Below are 16,950 nucleotides of genomic sequence, written 5' to 3' on the forward strand. Positions count from 1 at the left end.
TGAAACATTTAAAGGGAACCTGTCACCAAAACAATGTAGTATAGTATTTTTGATTCGCTATGTCTCTTTCTTCATGTGCAGAGCACTGCAGGACCTTAGGTATCCAGTTTATCAGTGGTCATAACCATGGATACCTAAGGTCCTGCAATACCTGCACATGAGGAAAGAGACATAGCGAATCAGAAAAACTATACTACAGTACATTTCTAATTGGAGGTATTTGCTAATATTATTATTATTACACCTACTACATATTGGGATAGGATCTTGGAGATGGGAATACCCCTTTAAATGATGAACACACAGGTTATACTGAATCTGCTGTAGACCATGGTGCCTGCAGATTATACTGCATTGTCATGGTGACAGGTTCCCTGTGACAAGCACGAAAAGGAATAAGAAATCAGGAAGGGGGCAAACACTTTTTCACACCACTGTATATATCCATATAGCTTTATGTGTGTATATAATCTTTATCTACATGTATCTGTATGTTCATTATACAGCTATAGAAATCTATTCATGCCACTCTCCCACTTTTCAGTACATGTAAGGAGGCAGGGAAATCACCCAGTCCTAGCAGCTGTCAGCCACATTGCCATAGCAGTGTTCTCCCCATACATCCAGCAGTGCCGCCAGTCTGCCCGCTCCTAGTGCACGGCGCGCCCTCCCGCGGCAATCCCAGCGTAGTGACGCCGTCACCGCTTCTGACTGCGCATGTGCGCGTCTCCGGGAGGAGCTTGTGATTTCTCGGAAATGTCGCGGCTCCTCACCTTCCCGCAATGATCAGTCTACACTGACTGGACCCAAGGAGTGTCGCTCTAGAGGGAGGAGCTACGGCGCCATTTTTAAAATGTTCACGAAGAAACTACTTGTGGTTCAGGAATCAACAAGCGTGGGCGCCCGTGTCTGCTGTCACCGGAGGACGGTGAGTGTTTACTAACATGGAATATGGCGTTCTCTGACAGCAGCTGGCGCCTCAGTGTGTAGTGGGGTCCCAGTCCCGGATGGGAGCAGGTATACCTCGGTGGGGGTGTTGCTATGGTAACAGGACGCTCCTCAGCTCTTCACCTGTCTGTTCCCATGGCTGTCCCTGTGCAGTGATCTCCAGGCTGGATATAATCTGCACCATGGGGGACAGGTGCAGTCACTGGCATCATAGTGAGCACAATGGGGGACTTGTAGAAATCTATAGTCACCACAATAATGGTCAGATTCATGGCACATAGAGCCAACTGATAATAGGGGAATTAGTGTTCCTGGCTATCAGCCCAACTAAACAGGCTGGCAAACGCATGATAACGAGTGGGATGATGTCCTGTAGCCTGATCAGCCTGAATGGCCAGTGTAAAAGGGCATTAGACAGGCTGACAAATCCTCTATGTTCACAGAACAATCATTGAAACGATCATTCTGTGCAATAGGTGTCAGCACCGGGAATGGCGACTATGTGACCACAAGTATGCAACATGAATCCTCCCGGCCACAATCAGACTAGAAGGGTGGATACACTTGCGTGATGTGAGGATTTCCAAGCACACATAGTGACTGCAGATTTGTAGATTGACAACCTCTTTATAAGCCAATTTTAAATCATCTATCTCGGCCTCGAATTGTCCCTTGCAAAATGGAGATGTGTTTGCTGCCAAGAACAATGGCTGCCTATTGCACAGAATGATCATTTCAACGATTGTTCTGTGAACATAGATTATTTGTCAGCCTGTTTAATGCCCCTCTTGCCACAGCCAATTCAGGCTGTTACATGAAAACTGATCAGGCTACACAGAAGCCAATTTGCTATCGTTTAATGGGTAGATTGTTCTTCAAGAACCCGCTGCTTCCTGCTTGCCAAGGGCAGTATGTTCCTGATGATTGACAGTTCGGACCAATGGCATGGTTGTATCCGTCATCCGAACTCTGCACTTTGCTTCTGCATCATCGGAGGACCACGGGTACTGATGGTGGCCAGATCCAGCCAGCTTCAGAGCAACACTTGCAAGCTGTATAGCAAATAGCTTGTAAGCATCGCTGCCTAGGAAACCAGCTACCACTTACAGTTAGGTCCATATATATTTGGACAGAGACAACATTTTTCTAATTTTGGTTCTAGACATTACCACAATGAATTTTAAACAAAAAATTCAGATGCAGTTGAAGTTCAGACTTTCAGCTTTCATTTGAGGGTATCCACATTAAAATTGAATGAAGGGTTTAGGAGTTTCAGCTCCTTAGCATGTGCCACCCTGTTTTTAAAGGGACCAAAAGTAATTGGACAGATTAAATAATTGTAAATAAAATGTTCATTTCTAGTATTTGGTTGAAAATCCTTTGTTGGAAATGACTGCCTAAACTCTTGAACTCATGGACATCACCAGACGCTGTGTTTCCTCCTTTTTGATGCTCTGCCAGGCTTTCACTGTGGTGGTTTTCAGTTGCTGTTTGTTTGTGGGCCTTTCTGTCTGAAGTTTAGTCTTTAACAAGTGAAATGTATGCTCAATTGGGTTGAGATCAGGTGACTGACTTGGCCATTCAAGAATATTCCACTTCTTTGCTTTAATAAACTCCTGGGTTGCTTTGGCTTTATGTTTTGGGTCATTGTCCATCTGTAGTATGAAACGACGACCAATCAGTTTGGCTGCATTTGGCTGGATCTGAGCACACAGTATGGCTCTGAATACATCAGAATTCATTCGGCTGCTTCTGTCCTGTGTCACATCATCAATAAACACTAGTGACCCAGTGCCACTGGCAGCCATGCATGCCCAAGCCATCACACTGCCTCCACTGTGTTTTACAGATGATGTGGTATGCTTTGGATCATGAGCTGTTCCACGCCTTCACCATACTTTTCTCTTTCCATCATTCTGGTAGAGGTTGATCTTGGTTTCATCTGTCCAAAGAATGTTCTTCCAGAACTGTGCTGGCTTTTTTAGATGTTTTTTAGCAAAGTCCAGTCTAGCCTTTTTATTCTTGATGCTTATGAGTGGCTTGCACCGTGCAGTGAACCCTCTGTAGTTACTTTCCTGCAGTCTTCTCTTTATGGTAGATTTGGATATTGATACGCCTACCTCCTGGAGAGTGTTTGTTCACTTGGTTGGCTGTTGTGAAGGGGTTTCTCTTCACCATGGAGATTATTCTGCGATCATCCACCACTGTTGTGTTCCGTGTGTGCCCAGGTCTTTTTTGCATTGATGAGTTCACCAGTGCTTTCTTTCTTTCTCAGGATGTACCAAACTGTAGATTTTGCCACTCCTAATATTGTAGCAATTTCTCGGATGGGTTTTTTCTGTTTTTGCAGCTTAAGGATGGCTTGTTTCACCTGCATGGAGAGCTCCTTTGACCGCATGTTTACTTCACAGCAAAACCTTCCAAATGCAAGCACCACACCTCAAATCAACTCCAGGCCTTTTATCTGCTTAATTGAGAATGACATAACGAAGGGATTGCCCACACCTGTCCATGAAATAGCCTTGGAGTCAATTGTCCAATTACTTTTGGTCCCTTTAAAAACAGGGTGGCACATGTTAAGGAGCTGAAACTCCTAAACCCTTCATCCAATTTTAATGTGGATACCCTCAAATGAAAGCTGAAAGTCTGAACTTCAACTGCATCTGAATTGTTTTGTTTAAAATTCATTGTGGTAATGTCTAGAACCAAAATTAGAAAAATGTTGTCTCTGTCCAAATATATATGGACCTAACTGTATAGGACTTCAGAGGTGGCCAGTAACCTAGACAATAAGCTGTAAACAATAGAATTGAAAATCCTTCCATTCTTGTGATAGAGATGATTTTTAATATAAGGTAAATTGCAGAGTTTCATAATTTCACAAGCACTTTGTAGAGATGAATGAATACATTTGCAGCCACGTGTGTATTCTGTGGCCACTGGATGGAAGCCCTATGAATTGCATCCTACCTGTTGGAGGTCCCAGCCCCTCTTCTGATTTTTAGACGAGACGTCATCGTTGTGGAATGATGTTGCACCGGCCTACTAATCAGAAGTGATGCCAGCAGATAGATAGCAATTGGTAAGGCTTCTGTCCGGCTGCAGTGTCATACTGTCCTGGCTTCTGAGACCACTCCATACACCCGCACCTGACAGAGGGAGTACAGGGGTTAAAGTTTATCTGTCACCACTGTCTGCAGTCATTATTAAATGCACCTCATAGATCTGATGAGGCTAGTGTACTTACTGTAAAAAATCTGTCAAAATGGCCATTTAATCCTCAAATTAAAGTGTGTCCAAGTAGAGCTGAATTTTCACAAAGGTTTCTACCGCTATTCTGACATGGCTTTTTCACAGTAAGTACACCAACTTCATCAGATCCATGAGCTCTATTTCATAATGTAAGTCTGGTGACAGATCAGATTTGAGTCAAACCAGCAAAATGTAATTGTACAATACGTACATATCGGTGATAAAATGTGAGTTTCTATCCTATATTTTTCAATTCATTTTGGGAACAGGTTGTAACTTAGAGAGGGGTGTCAGGATGGTTTGTCTTCCCTTTATATGGAGTTACCATGGCCTTGTGTAGAGGATAGCGTATTGTGCGAGTACCAGGGCCGATTGGTATACCAATATGAATAGGATATTTGTGCCACAGCCTTACTGTGTCAATGTCCCTAATACATTGTATGGATAACTGTGCCCATCCCTCCAGGTACAGATGTAATTTACTCCTGTGGGAGATGATGTAAAAGAAGCAGAAAGTGAGTAAATCCACCGTTGTCTGCTGTTTGTTCTGCGGCATTTCACATGGTAGCGGGCACACCTGCAGCTGAGAAGATGGACTCTATTCCCATGCTGGCGCCCCAGCTGAGTGGCAGCGCTACTGCCCATATGACGGACACTGAGCTTCATAAACTTCTAATTAGCGAAAAGATGAGATGTGAAAATCACAGGACCAACTATGAAACCCTGAAAACGGAGCATTCCAGGTAAGACCCCAGCGTACCTGTATTTACTGTCTAACTGCTGCATTTCTGGACTGTACTGTGATGTCGGTAATTGTAAGGTTGGGTTCACACATCAAGTCAAATGACTCTGGAACCAGCCTGCCAATCTGCACCAAAGTCCCTAAAGACTTCTACACACGTTACATAGATTTTGGATTACTGGATTTCCACATCTGGTTTTCCCCACCTTTCTTATTACCATGTTGGACCCTGCATCCTGACTTTTCATTCCTGTACTCCCAGGCTGCAGGCCGACTTCATGAAGTCTCAGAATGAATGTAAGCAGCTGTCAGCGGAGAGGCACAACACGCAGGAAAAGTTTCAGCTCTTACTGACTGAGCTCCGAGGGGAACTGTTAGATAAAACGAGAGAAGTGGAAGAACTGAAGCTACAAGTAAGGCACTTTGCTTCTTTTTGCATTTCTCTTGAGGCTTTGGTCATCAACCTCAGACCTCGTTCACATTACCATGTATATTCTGTGGATCAGTTATGTATTTCATTCTCTGCAGAAAAGCAACCCAATAATCGGGACAAATAGCCTAGCAAAGCTTAAAGGGAACCTGTCACCAGAAAAAAACGCTATTAGCCTGCAGATATGGGGTTAATAGCGCTACTAACCTGCCCGGTGCCTGCACTTAGCCGAATGCTGCAGGAGAAAAAATGAACTGTATCCCCCTTCCCGCAGCGCTGGTTCAGTCATGACTCTGAGCACACAGAGAGGCGGCTGTAACCAAGCCCTGGCCCTGACTGACCCTCACTCTGCATTAGGACCGGCTGTCAGTTAGGCCCGAGGGTGCGGTTACAGCCGCTGCTCTCAATGCTCAGTGTGGTGAATGAACCAGCGGCGGCGCCGCCCCAGTGACTGAAACCGGAATGCTGCATGGGGAATAAAGTTAATTTTCTCCCTGCAGTGTTTGGCCAAGTGCAGGCGCCGGGCAGGTTAGTAACACTATTAACCTGCAGATTAACCCCATATCTGCAGGTTAGTAGCGTTTTTTTCTGGTGACAGCTTCCCTTTAACTTATTCATTTTTCATTAAATAGCCTGCATTATTTGTAAGCCATGTTCATGAAGCATTACATCCACCAGATACTTCACTACTGCTTCTACTTCTGTTATCTCATAGCTTAATGGTCATAGCAACCAAATTTTCCAGACTTGCTTTTTCCTTTTAACCCCTTAACGACCAATGGCAGACATAGCACGTCATGAGCAGGTGTCCAGCATCATGACATGCTATGTTCGTCATGACTTTAAGCTGCCACTGTGTTTAAACACAGTGTCAGCTCAGTGCCAACCGCTGTCACTGACAGCCCGCACCGCCCCTTGCTGAATTACGCTCCAGATGCGATTGCGGCATTTGAAAGGTTGTGAGGGAGTGGGCTCCCTCTCTTATCCACATCAACACTTCTGTGACGAAATCATGGGGAGCCGATGCTTGTCATGGCATTCGGAGGTCAAACAATGACCTCCTGGTGTGCCAGGTATGCTGGCCTGTTAAACACAGCCATAGGCAGGGTGTAACAGGCAATCTGCCTGTGTAATGTCACAGGTCTTATGCATTGCAGTGCTGGTGCATTGCAATGCATGGGACCAGTGATCAGACTAATAAAAGTTAATGTCCCACAGAGGGACTAGGTATGAAAGTTAAAAAAAAAAAGTTAAGATGATTGGAAAAAAAAAAAAAAAAACGCAAAATGGAGAACAAAAAATATTACACCATATATTTGCGTAAAAACAAAAATAATTAAAAAGTAAACATATTTGGTATTGCCACGTCCGGAATGACTACTTAATCTATAAAACTGTCACGCTTGTTAACCCCTACAGTGACCGCCGTAAAAAATGTGGCAAAAAACAATGGCTTTTCATCATATCGCTGTAAAAGAAAGTGGAATAAAACTTGATCAAAAAGGACGAATGTAAATAAAAATAGTACTGCTGAAAACATTATCTTGTCCCGCAAAAAAACAAGCCACCATACAGCTCCATCAGTGGAAAAATAAAAAAGTTATAGCTCTCAGAATACATCAATACAAAAAAACAATATTTTTTTTCTATAACATTGTTTTTAGTATATAAAAGCGCCAAAACATACCACAATTATATCATTTTTTATCTCTGTAATCGTGCTGACACAAAGCATAAAACTGCCTTATCAATTTTACCACACGGTGAACAGCATAAAAAAAACACAAACAAAACTTCTCTGAGTTGCTGTTTTTTGTTCATTCTGCCTTCCAAAAATCAGAATAGAAAGTGATTAAAAAATGTCACATGCCCGAAAATGGTACCAATAAAAACGTCAACTTGTCTCTCAAAAAACAAGGCATCATATGGCCATCGGCAGAAATATAGGAAAATTATAGCTCTCAAAATATGGTGATGCAAAAACTTTTCTTTTTTTTTTACATAAGCAAGTGTTTCTTAGTGTGTGACAGCAGCCAAACATAAGAAAACTATATAAAACTAGTATCTTTGTAATCACACCAACCTGAAGAATAAAGTCGTCTAATCACTTATACTGCACCAGGAACGGCGTAAAAAATAAATAAAACCAATTCTTCACCTGCTCTTGATCATTCTGCCTCCCAAAGATCGCTGTAAGGCTCTGCTCACATTTATCCTGCGCTCTGCGCTGAGCACTTACACCAGAGTTTCCGTGTAAATCTCTGAAATATGTAATTCAGACGGATCCCCGATGGAAGATTCCCTATGATGAAAGTAAAGTGCCACATCTCGGCAACCTCTTTTAGTAGTTCCTATTATATTAAGTGCAACATAATAACTGCAGGAGGAATGAGCCAAGTGGCCAAAACATCCTCTGCCTCAGGGCAAAGTTCCTCTTACCCTCCTATTGGGCCATTGCACCACACAGCACTACAGTAACCATGGCCATCAGATAACACTAACATCTGAAATGATAAGTTACATACTTTTTTATATATGTTTATATTCTTTTTCTGAGACTTCTTTTTACACTTCCGGTTTTAATTCCAGGTGCTGTCTCCCCAGAGACTGGATCTGCTGAAGATTCAATTACAACAGGAAGTAGAAGCTCCGATGCGGGAACATTTTCGAAAACTCAATGATGTGCGTTTGACCTCTGATTACCTTTTCTCTTATGTACATATTTTCATTCAGACCTTTTAAGTTGAACAATTTTGCCTTTTCCTGCATAGTTAACAGGAGGTGCCATTATTTACCATTACTTTACTGCAATCCCTGCAAAAGGCACAGCTGTTCTGTTGCCCATGGTTTAAAGGGAATTTGTCAGTAGGATCAACCTTCCTAAATGGTCTATACGGGCATGCAGCTTTTCCAGAGAATCCACATTTTCTGTAATATACAATTGAGCTGTTAAGATCTATGGGCCGGACACAAATCTCCTTGAGAATCTGTCTCCCAAAGCTTATTTTAAATGAATGGGGGTGTTACCAGTGCGAGACATGTAATAACAGCCAGCCAGTGATGGGTGAGGCAGTACAGCAGAGTTGATAGCACTGTTGGAGGACAATTACAAATGTGTTTGTAATAACACAAAGTTCTCTTCTGCTGTACTGTGTTAGTTCATATCTCACTGCAGATCTGTGTGTGATTATGTATTCAAAGTGTTGGTTATTACATGTCTCACACTGGTAACGCCCCATTGAATTTTAAAATAAGCTCTATAGGCAGATTCTCAGGTACATCTGTGTCCGGCTCATAGATCATAATGGCTCATTTTATTCATTTTTTTTTAATGACCTGCATGCCCATATAGATGGCTTAGGAGGTTATATCCTGCTGACAGATGCCCATTAAAGGGGTTTTACAACAATAAAAAATGCATCCCATCTAAAAGATCTTGAAAAAATAATACACTTCTCAAACAGTATTTAATACCAGAAATACACCCCTTTTCTACATCAGGCATACCTACAGTGGATATAAAATACCTATACACCCCTGTTAAAATGCCAGATTTTTGTCATCCAAGAAAAATCATTTTAGAACTTTTTCCACCTTTAATGTCGTCCATAAACTGTACAAATCCATTGAGAAATGAACTGAAATCTTTTTGAAGGGGAAAATATAAAAATTATAAAACCTAAAATATTGTGGTTACATAAGTGTGAACACCCTTTTATAACTATGGATGTGTCTGTGTTCAGAATTGGCCAATCACATTTAAGCTCATATTAAATAATATTTGGTACACAGCTGCCATTATTTAAAGTGATTCTGATTAACCCCATATGCAGTTTAGCAATTCTAGTAGGATTTTCCTGACATGTTAGTTGCATTTTACAGCAAATGCCATGGTCTGAAAACAGCAGCTTACTACACAGCAAAGGTATCTCATTGTAGAAGTTTATCAGTCAGGAGAATGGTGCAACAATGACATTACCTAGAAATGGAATTCCCTCAACAATTATTGAAAAAACAAAAAGAAAATAAGTTCAGAAGACCTCTAAGTAGCATACAGCAACATTAATGGAGCTGCAGAAATTTTTGGCCAGTGCTGAGTGAGTACTGCATGAGACACCAATCTTCCTGATTCTTCATCATATATCTGGCCTGTGTGGTGGGGGGGGGGGGGAGCAAGACTGAATCCTTTTCTTACAAAGAGAAAACATCCAAGCCCAACTATATTTTGTCAAAACCTACATCAAGTCTGACAAAAGCATGTGGGAATACGTGTTATGGTCTAGTAAGATCAAGGATGAATTTGACCATAATTCGAAAAGGGATGTTTGGCTCAAAGCCAACACTGAGCATTACCAAAATAACACCATAACCACAGTAAAGCATGGTGAAGGTAGCATTATGCTTTGGGGCTGTTTTTTGGCATCTGGAACTGGTGGGGCTTTAGTAGATGTAGAAGGAATTCTGAACAGTTTGAAATTTTCAGTCAGTTTTGCATAAAAACCTTTAGGCCTCTGCTGAAAAGATGAAGGTGAATTTCACCATTTTCACACGACAAGTACACTAAGAAAGCCTCCAAATCAACAAAAGAATGGCTTTGCCAGAAGAAGATGAGTTTTGGAATTGCCTAAACCTGAATCCAATTGAAAATCTGTGGGTGACCTGAAGAGGGCTATACACAGGAGATGCCCTCATAATCTGACAAATTTAGAGTGCTTCTGCAACTCCCATGCTGTTAGACTCCTACCCAAAAAAGACTGAATGCCATCATAAATTCAGAGGGTACTTTATCAAAGTGTTAGTTTATGGGTGTGCAACCACATTTATGCAAACACATAAACTATAATCTTTTTGGGTAAATTATAATTGAATTGAATTAAATGTGTGAAAAGTACTAGAACGATTCTTCTCGGAGTGTGTAACTGGTCTTCTAAGTTGCTTTAAAGTGCACAGTTCGTGCACCAGCAGGCTTCTCGGGTTGTGGCCGAGCACATGTAGATATCATCTGTGGTGTTCAGATAGAGAGCTTGCATGTGCTTCACATGGGCCATGCAGATAGCGGAGTTCTCATAGCGTGCTGTACGACTCCGGGCCGAGCAGGCGACTGACCATCGTAACCATCTCTGATGGCTATCTGATCAGGCACACAGTGATGCCGTCTGCCTTTACTCTGGTGGAGAGCACACAATGATCTGTGCCTCCTGGCTTGTGCTCCGTAACTGAAGGTATTGATCACTACGCCTCTCGTCCATAGTGCAGATAGATGCCTGCATCATATGATCGCTCTGACACCTACAGAAGTCATCAGCGCCACTTTGGATGTGCCAGTGATAGCATTTCTATACTGCTTGTTGCAGGCACGCAGCATTGTTCTCTGCAGCTGATTGTTTGCATTATGGCTGAGAGTGTACAGTGATCACTTCTTCAGCTACTGGAAGTACAAGCCAGAAGTCACAGATCACTGTGAGCCCTCGGCCACATTAAAGACAGACCGCGTCGCTGTGTGCCTGCATCATATTATCATTAGCACTGGGTGCTGTGTCAGTGAGCTTTGTAGCCTGGGGCCTGACATCCGGCTAGGAGGACCTCGATGTCTGCCTGGGCCCATGTGAAGGATATGTGCACTCTCTGTCTGAATACTACCGATATAATCTACGCGTGCTCGGCCACAGCAGGAGAGGCACGCCAGTGGATGAACTATACGGTTTGAAGCAACTTAGAAAACCAGTGATCAGGTATATGGGTATTCCACATGTAAGGAAAAAAAAGTTCTGTATTGAATTTTGTTTGAGAAGTGTTATTTTTTATTACAATAAAGCTCCTTTTTAAATCCTATTTTCATGTTGAACATATTTAATGGGGAAAAAAGTAATTAAAATAAAACTGAAATATTGCAGCTTTAACACTGGCCAACAAGTCAAAAGAGGCCTGTGTGTGTTTTGTTAGGGCCGTGCTTCTAACACTGAGTCCGGCCTCACCAGGGACCCCCTTAAACCTCAGTGATCAGCTGTTCGGTTCACCATATTTCATAGTTTAGTTAAAGTCTGCTGTGATAGAACTTCCATTTCCATCTGGTCAGATGTAAAGTATTTCTATCTTTTTTTTTTTTAACAATCCATGGTTTTAATATTTGTAGGAAGTTGAAAAATACAGAGGAGACTACAACAAGCTTCGATACGAAAATGGTATCCTTGCATCTCAGCTCGAACACCAGAGGGAAGAACAACATCGAATTTTAGAAGAACAAAAAATCAGATTTGAAGCACAGGTAATATTTAATTTTCCAATGTCTAGTTAGTGTTATGAATGTAGTGGAGAAAAAAAATGTATCTATTGAAAAAAATGTGTTAAAGGGTCTGCCTGCACCTGTGTGTTTTTATTATTTTTATTTTTTGAAGCATCAGTATTCTTTCAAATAATGAAATGAAGTATTCTCCCCTTACTGGTCCACCACCGCTCTTTCTCTAACAATGTATCGGACCCTTTCTGGTTTTTGTGCTCTCTGTTCTGGCCGGATAGGCACGTGATAACTGCAGCTCTGCAGAGGAATCAGAACATGAAGTATGGAGAAACCTGGCCAGTGCTTGAAGATAAGCCGCTAAAATAAAAAAAAAATCTTTTTAAAACATAATTTAAACCAGTGGTCCTCAATTTTTCACCCCACACATCATGGATCTGCAAGCAACAGATTGGGGATCCCTGATTTAAACTATTGTGAGAAGAGGTATGTCAGAGTATCAGTAAGGTGAATTTACATTTATTTATTTTTTAGAGTCTACTGAAAGGTTTTAATTTGAAATTTTGGGGGTGGACAACCCCCCTATAATCCGCGGTCCTGTTATTGGTATACAAAATCAATTGAATCTTCCTGATGTAAGCAATTATGAATTGCCTGCTGTCTATTATTCCTTAGTTATATGATGCATACCTGTAAATAGGTTCCTATTTAGACATCAGTGTTTCACCTACATGTTCTATCCATGGTTTTTTTTTCTGAATAGAACACGCATCCATTCTAGTCTATGCGTTTGTTTATGTGAATAATGGTTTGCAGAAATTTACAAAAAAAGTGACATCTCTCTTAGACCTGATTTGTGGACAAAACTCGCTTATTCAAGTGAATAGGTCAGTGGAAAAAAACCCCAAAAACAAATGAAAACTCTTTGACAATCCTAGTCGTAGCCTAGTGCTGTCCATTTTTTTTCTCACTGGCTCTTTGATAGGAGAAGCTTGAGAACCCCCCCCTTTTTTTTTGCTTCATATCCTATCCAGCAGAAAATCGGTCAGTTTTTTTTTCCTCATATGAGAAGAAAACTGATGTGTGAATGAGGCCTAACTGAAATAATATTACCATAGTCTAACTACCATTAAAGTATACTTGTTATTTCAAGTAACTGTCCAAAATAATCCATCATTTCTGTTCATGAGGATTAACACTATTTCTGTCCATTATATAACTTCTATTATGCATTTTTCAGCAGTTTCCTCCTCTGCAGCTCTGTCTTGAATTTTCAGTTCTCTCTGATCTAGTGGGTGGAGATTACTTGTTATGAGATTTCCCATACATAGTAGACAGAAACAGGGCGATTCCTGTAGCGCAGATAGAAGCAGCTTGGAAGACTTTATAGATCAGCACTAAGCAGTGTATCTGTGAATACAGTTCTGGAAGAAGCTAAATCATTTGCTAGAAAGCAACTTCTTGTTCTGTGTGCTTCCTTGCTTGTGTATCAATCTGCTCTTCATTTTTCCTCCCCCCTCCATAGAATGGTGGACCGACGTGATCAGCAGCTATTCTGCTTAGTGATAGGACTGTAAGGAGGCTGATACTAATGATAATAAGAGGAGAAATGGAGCTATGTGGGCAGATGTAACAAACAAGTATGAGAGCAAGGGGGAAGAAATACACTGCTCAAAAAAAATAAAGGGAACACTCAAATAACACATCCTAGATCTGAATGAATGAAATATTCTCATTGAATACTTTGTTCTGTACAAAGTTGAATGTGCTGACAACAAAATCACACAAAAATCATCAATGGAAATCAAATTTATTAACCAATGGAGGCCTGGATTTGGAGTCACCCCCAAAATTAAAGTGGAAAAACACACTACAGGCTTATCCAACTTTGATGTAATGTCCTTAAAACAAGTCAAAATGAGGCTCAGTATTGTGTGTGGCCTCCACGTGCCTGTATGACCTCCCTACAATGCTTGGGCATGCTCCTGATGAGGTTGCGGATGGTCTCCTGAGGGATCTCCTCCCAGACCTGGACTAAAGCATCCGCCAACTCCTGGACAGTCTGTGGTGCAACGTGACGTTGGTGGATGGATTGAGACATGATGTCCCAGATGTGCTCTATCGGATTCAGGTCTGGGGAACGGGCGGGCCACCATTGCTTCAATGCGTTCATCTTGCAGGAACGGCTGACACACTCCAGGCACATGAGGTCTGGCATTGTCCTGCATTAGGAGGAACCCAGGGCCAACCGCACCAGCATATGGTCTCACAAGGGGTCTGAGGATCTCATCTCAGTACCTAATGGCAGTCAGGCTACCTCTGGCGAGCACATGGAGGGCTGTGCAGCCCTCCAAAGAAATGCCACAGAACACCAGGAATGGCAAAGTCGCCACTGGCACCCTGTGCTCTTCACAGATGAATGCAGGTTCACACTGAGCACATGTGACAGATGTGACAGAGTCTAGAAACGCCGTGGAGAGCGAGCTGCTGCCTGCAGCATCCTTCAGCATGACCGGTTCGGTACCTAATGGCAGTCAGGCTAACTCTGGCGAGCACATGGAGGGCTGTGTTGCCCTCCAAAGAAATGCCACCCCACACCATTACTGACCCACTGCCAAACCGGTCATGCTGAAGGATGTTGCAGGCAGCAGATCGCTCTCCACGGCGTCTCCAGACTCTGTCATGTCTGTCACATGTGCTCAGTGTGAACTTGCTTTCATCTGTGAAGAGCACAGGGCGCCAGTGGCGACTTTGCCAGTCCTGGTGTTCTGTGGCAAATGCCAAGCGTCCTGCGTGGTGTTGGGCTGTGAGCACAACCCCCATCTGAGGACGTCGGGCCCTCATACCACCCTCATGGAGTCGGTTTCTAACCGTTTGTGCAGACACATGCACATTTGTGGCCTGCTGGAGGTCATCTTGCAGGGCTCTGGAAGTGTTCCTCCTGTTCCTCATTGCACAAAGGCAGAGGTAGTGGGCCTGCTGCTGGGTTGTTGCCCTCCTACGGCCCCCCTCCACTTCTCCTGGTGTACTGGCTTGTCTCCTAGTAGCGCCTCCAGCCTCTGAACACTACGCTAACAGATACAGCAAACCTTCTTGCCACAGCTCGCATTGATGTGCCAGCCTGGATGAGCTGCACTACCTGAGCAACTTCTGTGGGTTGTAGAGTCCGTCTGATGCTACCATGAGTGTGAAAGCACAACCAACATTCAAAAGTGACCAAAACATCAGCCAGAAAGCATTGGTACTGAGATGTGGTCTGTGGTCCCCACCTGCAGAACCACTCCTTTATTGAGGGTGTCTTGATAATTGCCAATAATTTCCATCTATTGTCTATTCTATTTGCACAACAGCATGTGAAATTGATTGTCAATCAGTGTTGCTTCTTAAGTGGACAGTTTGATTTCACAGAAGCTTGATTTACTTGAAGTTATATTCTGTTGTTTAAGTGTTCCCTTTATTTTTTTGAGCAGTGTACATAGATATTACACAGATGTGAGATAAATGAGGTTGACGGGAGATGAGGAGTTGGCAGAAGTGGACTGCAATGCCCTCCTAGAAGATGCAGCTTCTTCCTCGGCACATGGGACAAACTGGTGCCCGCCCATGGGAAGTGAACTGACCAAAGCTGCAGAGAAGAGAAAAAAGACCAAAAGGGTGAAAATAACACAAAAAGTTGTGTTTTTTCTCTGATATAATTAAAATGATGATTGATAAAACTTTTTTTTGTTTTCAAGTCACTGGATGTTTAGGTGGCAACTACCTAGTCTTGTAATAGTTCTTAGTGTTTGTCCTTTTATAGTGAGGGCTGTTATATCTGAGATATCAATTACTGTACTACTGTATTAACAACAAACTATAGAATACAGCCATATTAATTTCTAAGGGTTTTTAACTTTTCTGCTGCTTTCCCTCTTGTAGATTGCACAACTTGAAAAAGATAAAGAAGAGCTTCACAGTCAGATATTAAGTATTGATTGCTCAAGAGGTAACAAACATTTAGAGGACCTGCTGGGGGAGAAAGTCTTATTATGCCAAAAACTGGAGGATTTGAAGGCTGAGGTGAAAGAGCTGCGAGCTGAGCGAGAACATTATGGCACACAAGCAGAAAACGTCCAGAGGATACAAGTGCGACAGATGACTGAGACTCAAGCGACTCTCCGATCTCTTGAGGTTGTAGTTATTTGTCTTAAAAGATGCTGCAGTATAAATATAGGCACCAATTGAAATGAGCACATACAATGCACATCCTCCATGGAGAAGAGCTGTGGAGAAGGGAGCACTGAGCAGGAGACCCCTCTCTTACAGCCGTTATGTTTCTCATGGATGTATGGAAAGTTGTTGCCTGCTTTACTTAAAGGGGTTTATCCCATGAACAAAGGATGTTAATTAATAGATCTTAGAATAATAATAAGGTCCACAATTGGATGTGTTAAAAATAATGTTCCTGTGCTGAGATAATCTTCTAAATGTTCCCTGCTGTGTAATGTGTAAGGCTTCCTCATACGTCCATGTTTCTAGTACGTGTGGCATCTGTGAAAAAAAAACACACATACCCATTACAACCTATGATGCTATGCACATGTCCATTTTTTTTCTGCCAGAACAGATGACAAGGGCCAATACAAGTCTATATGTCTGTTAAAACATGTACAGAACATGGATGGCATCAGTGTACAGTCCATGTTTAACATTTCAAAGTATAGGAGAAGCTTTGTCATTTATTTCTTTATCCATCTCGTAAAAAAAACACTGATGGTAAAAACTGACACACTGAAGGAAAAAACTAATGACACCGGTACCGGTTTTACATGTACTTGTTTTATACGGACGTGTGAAGGAGGCCTAATGGCTGTATATGACTGTGCTGGAACACGGTCTGATCATACCACAGCTCCTGGGCAGGAGAGGAAGCAAAAGAGTATATAGACATTCAGTGTCAGACTGGCTTGCCAAGGGCCCACCAGTAACCAACTCCAGGGCCCCATTTTTCCACTACATGTTCCTGTACGGCCAGACACAGCCATTACACAGTACACAGCAGGGGCACATTTATAAGATTATCTCAGCACAGGAACATTTTTTTAACATCTCCAAATGTGGAAATTATTTTTATTCTAAGATCTATTAATTAAAATGGACTTTGTTCATGGGACAAGCCTTTAACTCTTCAAATTAATAGCAGGTTTTCAGCTGTTCCTACACTTTAAAGGGAATCCGTTTGTAGGATCAAACCTCCTAAGCCATCTAAATGGGCATGGAGATCATAGGAAGATGAATATAATGATATCCTGATCTATAATCAGATGTCTTATTCCTGAGAAATGCATGTTTTTCTTCTATGTA

The 16,950-nt window shown here is 42.1% G+C and overlaps 1 protein-coding gene across 2 annotated transcripts in view; it reads left to right on the plus strand.

Moving 5' to 3' along the window:
* The first annotated feature begins 711 nt into the window (after positions 1 to 711).
* Positions 712 to 16,950, plus strand: part of CEP83 (centrosomal protein 83) — a 48,835-nt gene continuing 32,596 nt past the window's right edge. Inside the window, exons 1-6 of one of the 2 annotated variants that reach the window (XM_073651691.1) lie at positions 712 to 928; positions 4,673 to 4,943; positions 5,205 to 5,355; positions 7,962 to 8,054; positions 11,506 to 11,637; positions 15,526 to 15,777. In XM_073651691.1, the coding sequence (XP_073507792.1) occupies positions 4,762 to 4,943; positions 5,205 to 5,355; positions 7,962 to 8,054; positions 11,506 to 11,637; positions 15,526 to 15,777 (810 nt within the window). In that variant the 5' untranslated portion in view covers positions 712 to 928; positions 4,673 to 4,761. Of the gene's footprint in view, positions 929 to 4,666; positions 4,944 to 5,204; positions 5,356 to 7,961; positions 8,055 to 11,505; positions 11,638 to 15,525; positions 15,778 to 16,950 lie in introns of both variants that reach the window. The other variant, XM_073651690.1, reaches the window with a different exon arrangement.

Source organism: Phyllobates terribilis, unplaced genomic scaffold, assembly GCF_046119375.1.
Source record: "Phyllobates terribilis strain yellow unplaced genomic scaffold, ASM4611937v1 Scaffold_11__3_contigs__length_659146591, whole genome shotgun sequence".
In the NCBI taxonomy this organism is placed as follows: Eukaryota; Metazoa; Chordata; class Amphibia; order Anura; family Dendrobatidae; genus Phyllobates; species Phyllobates terribilis.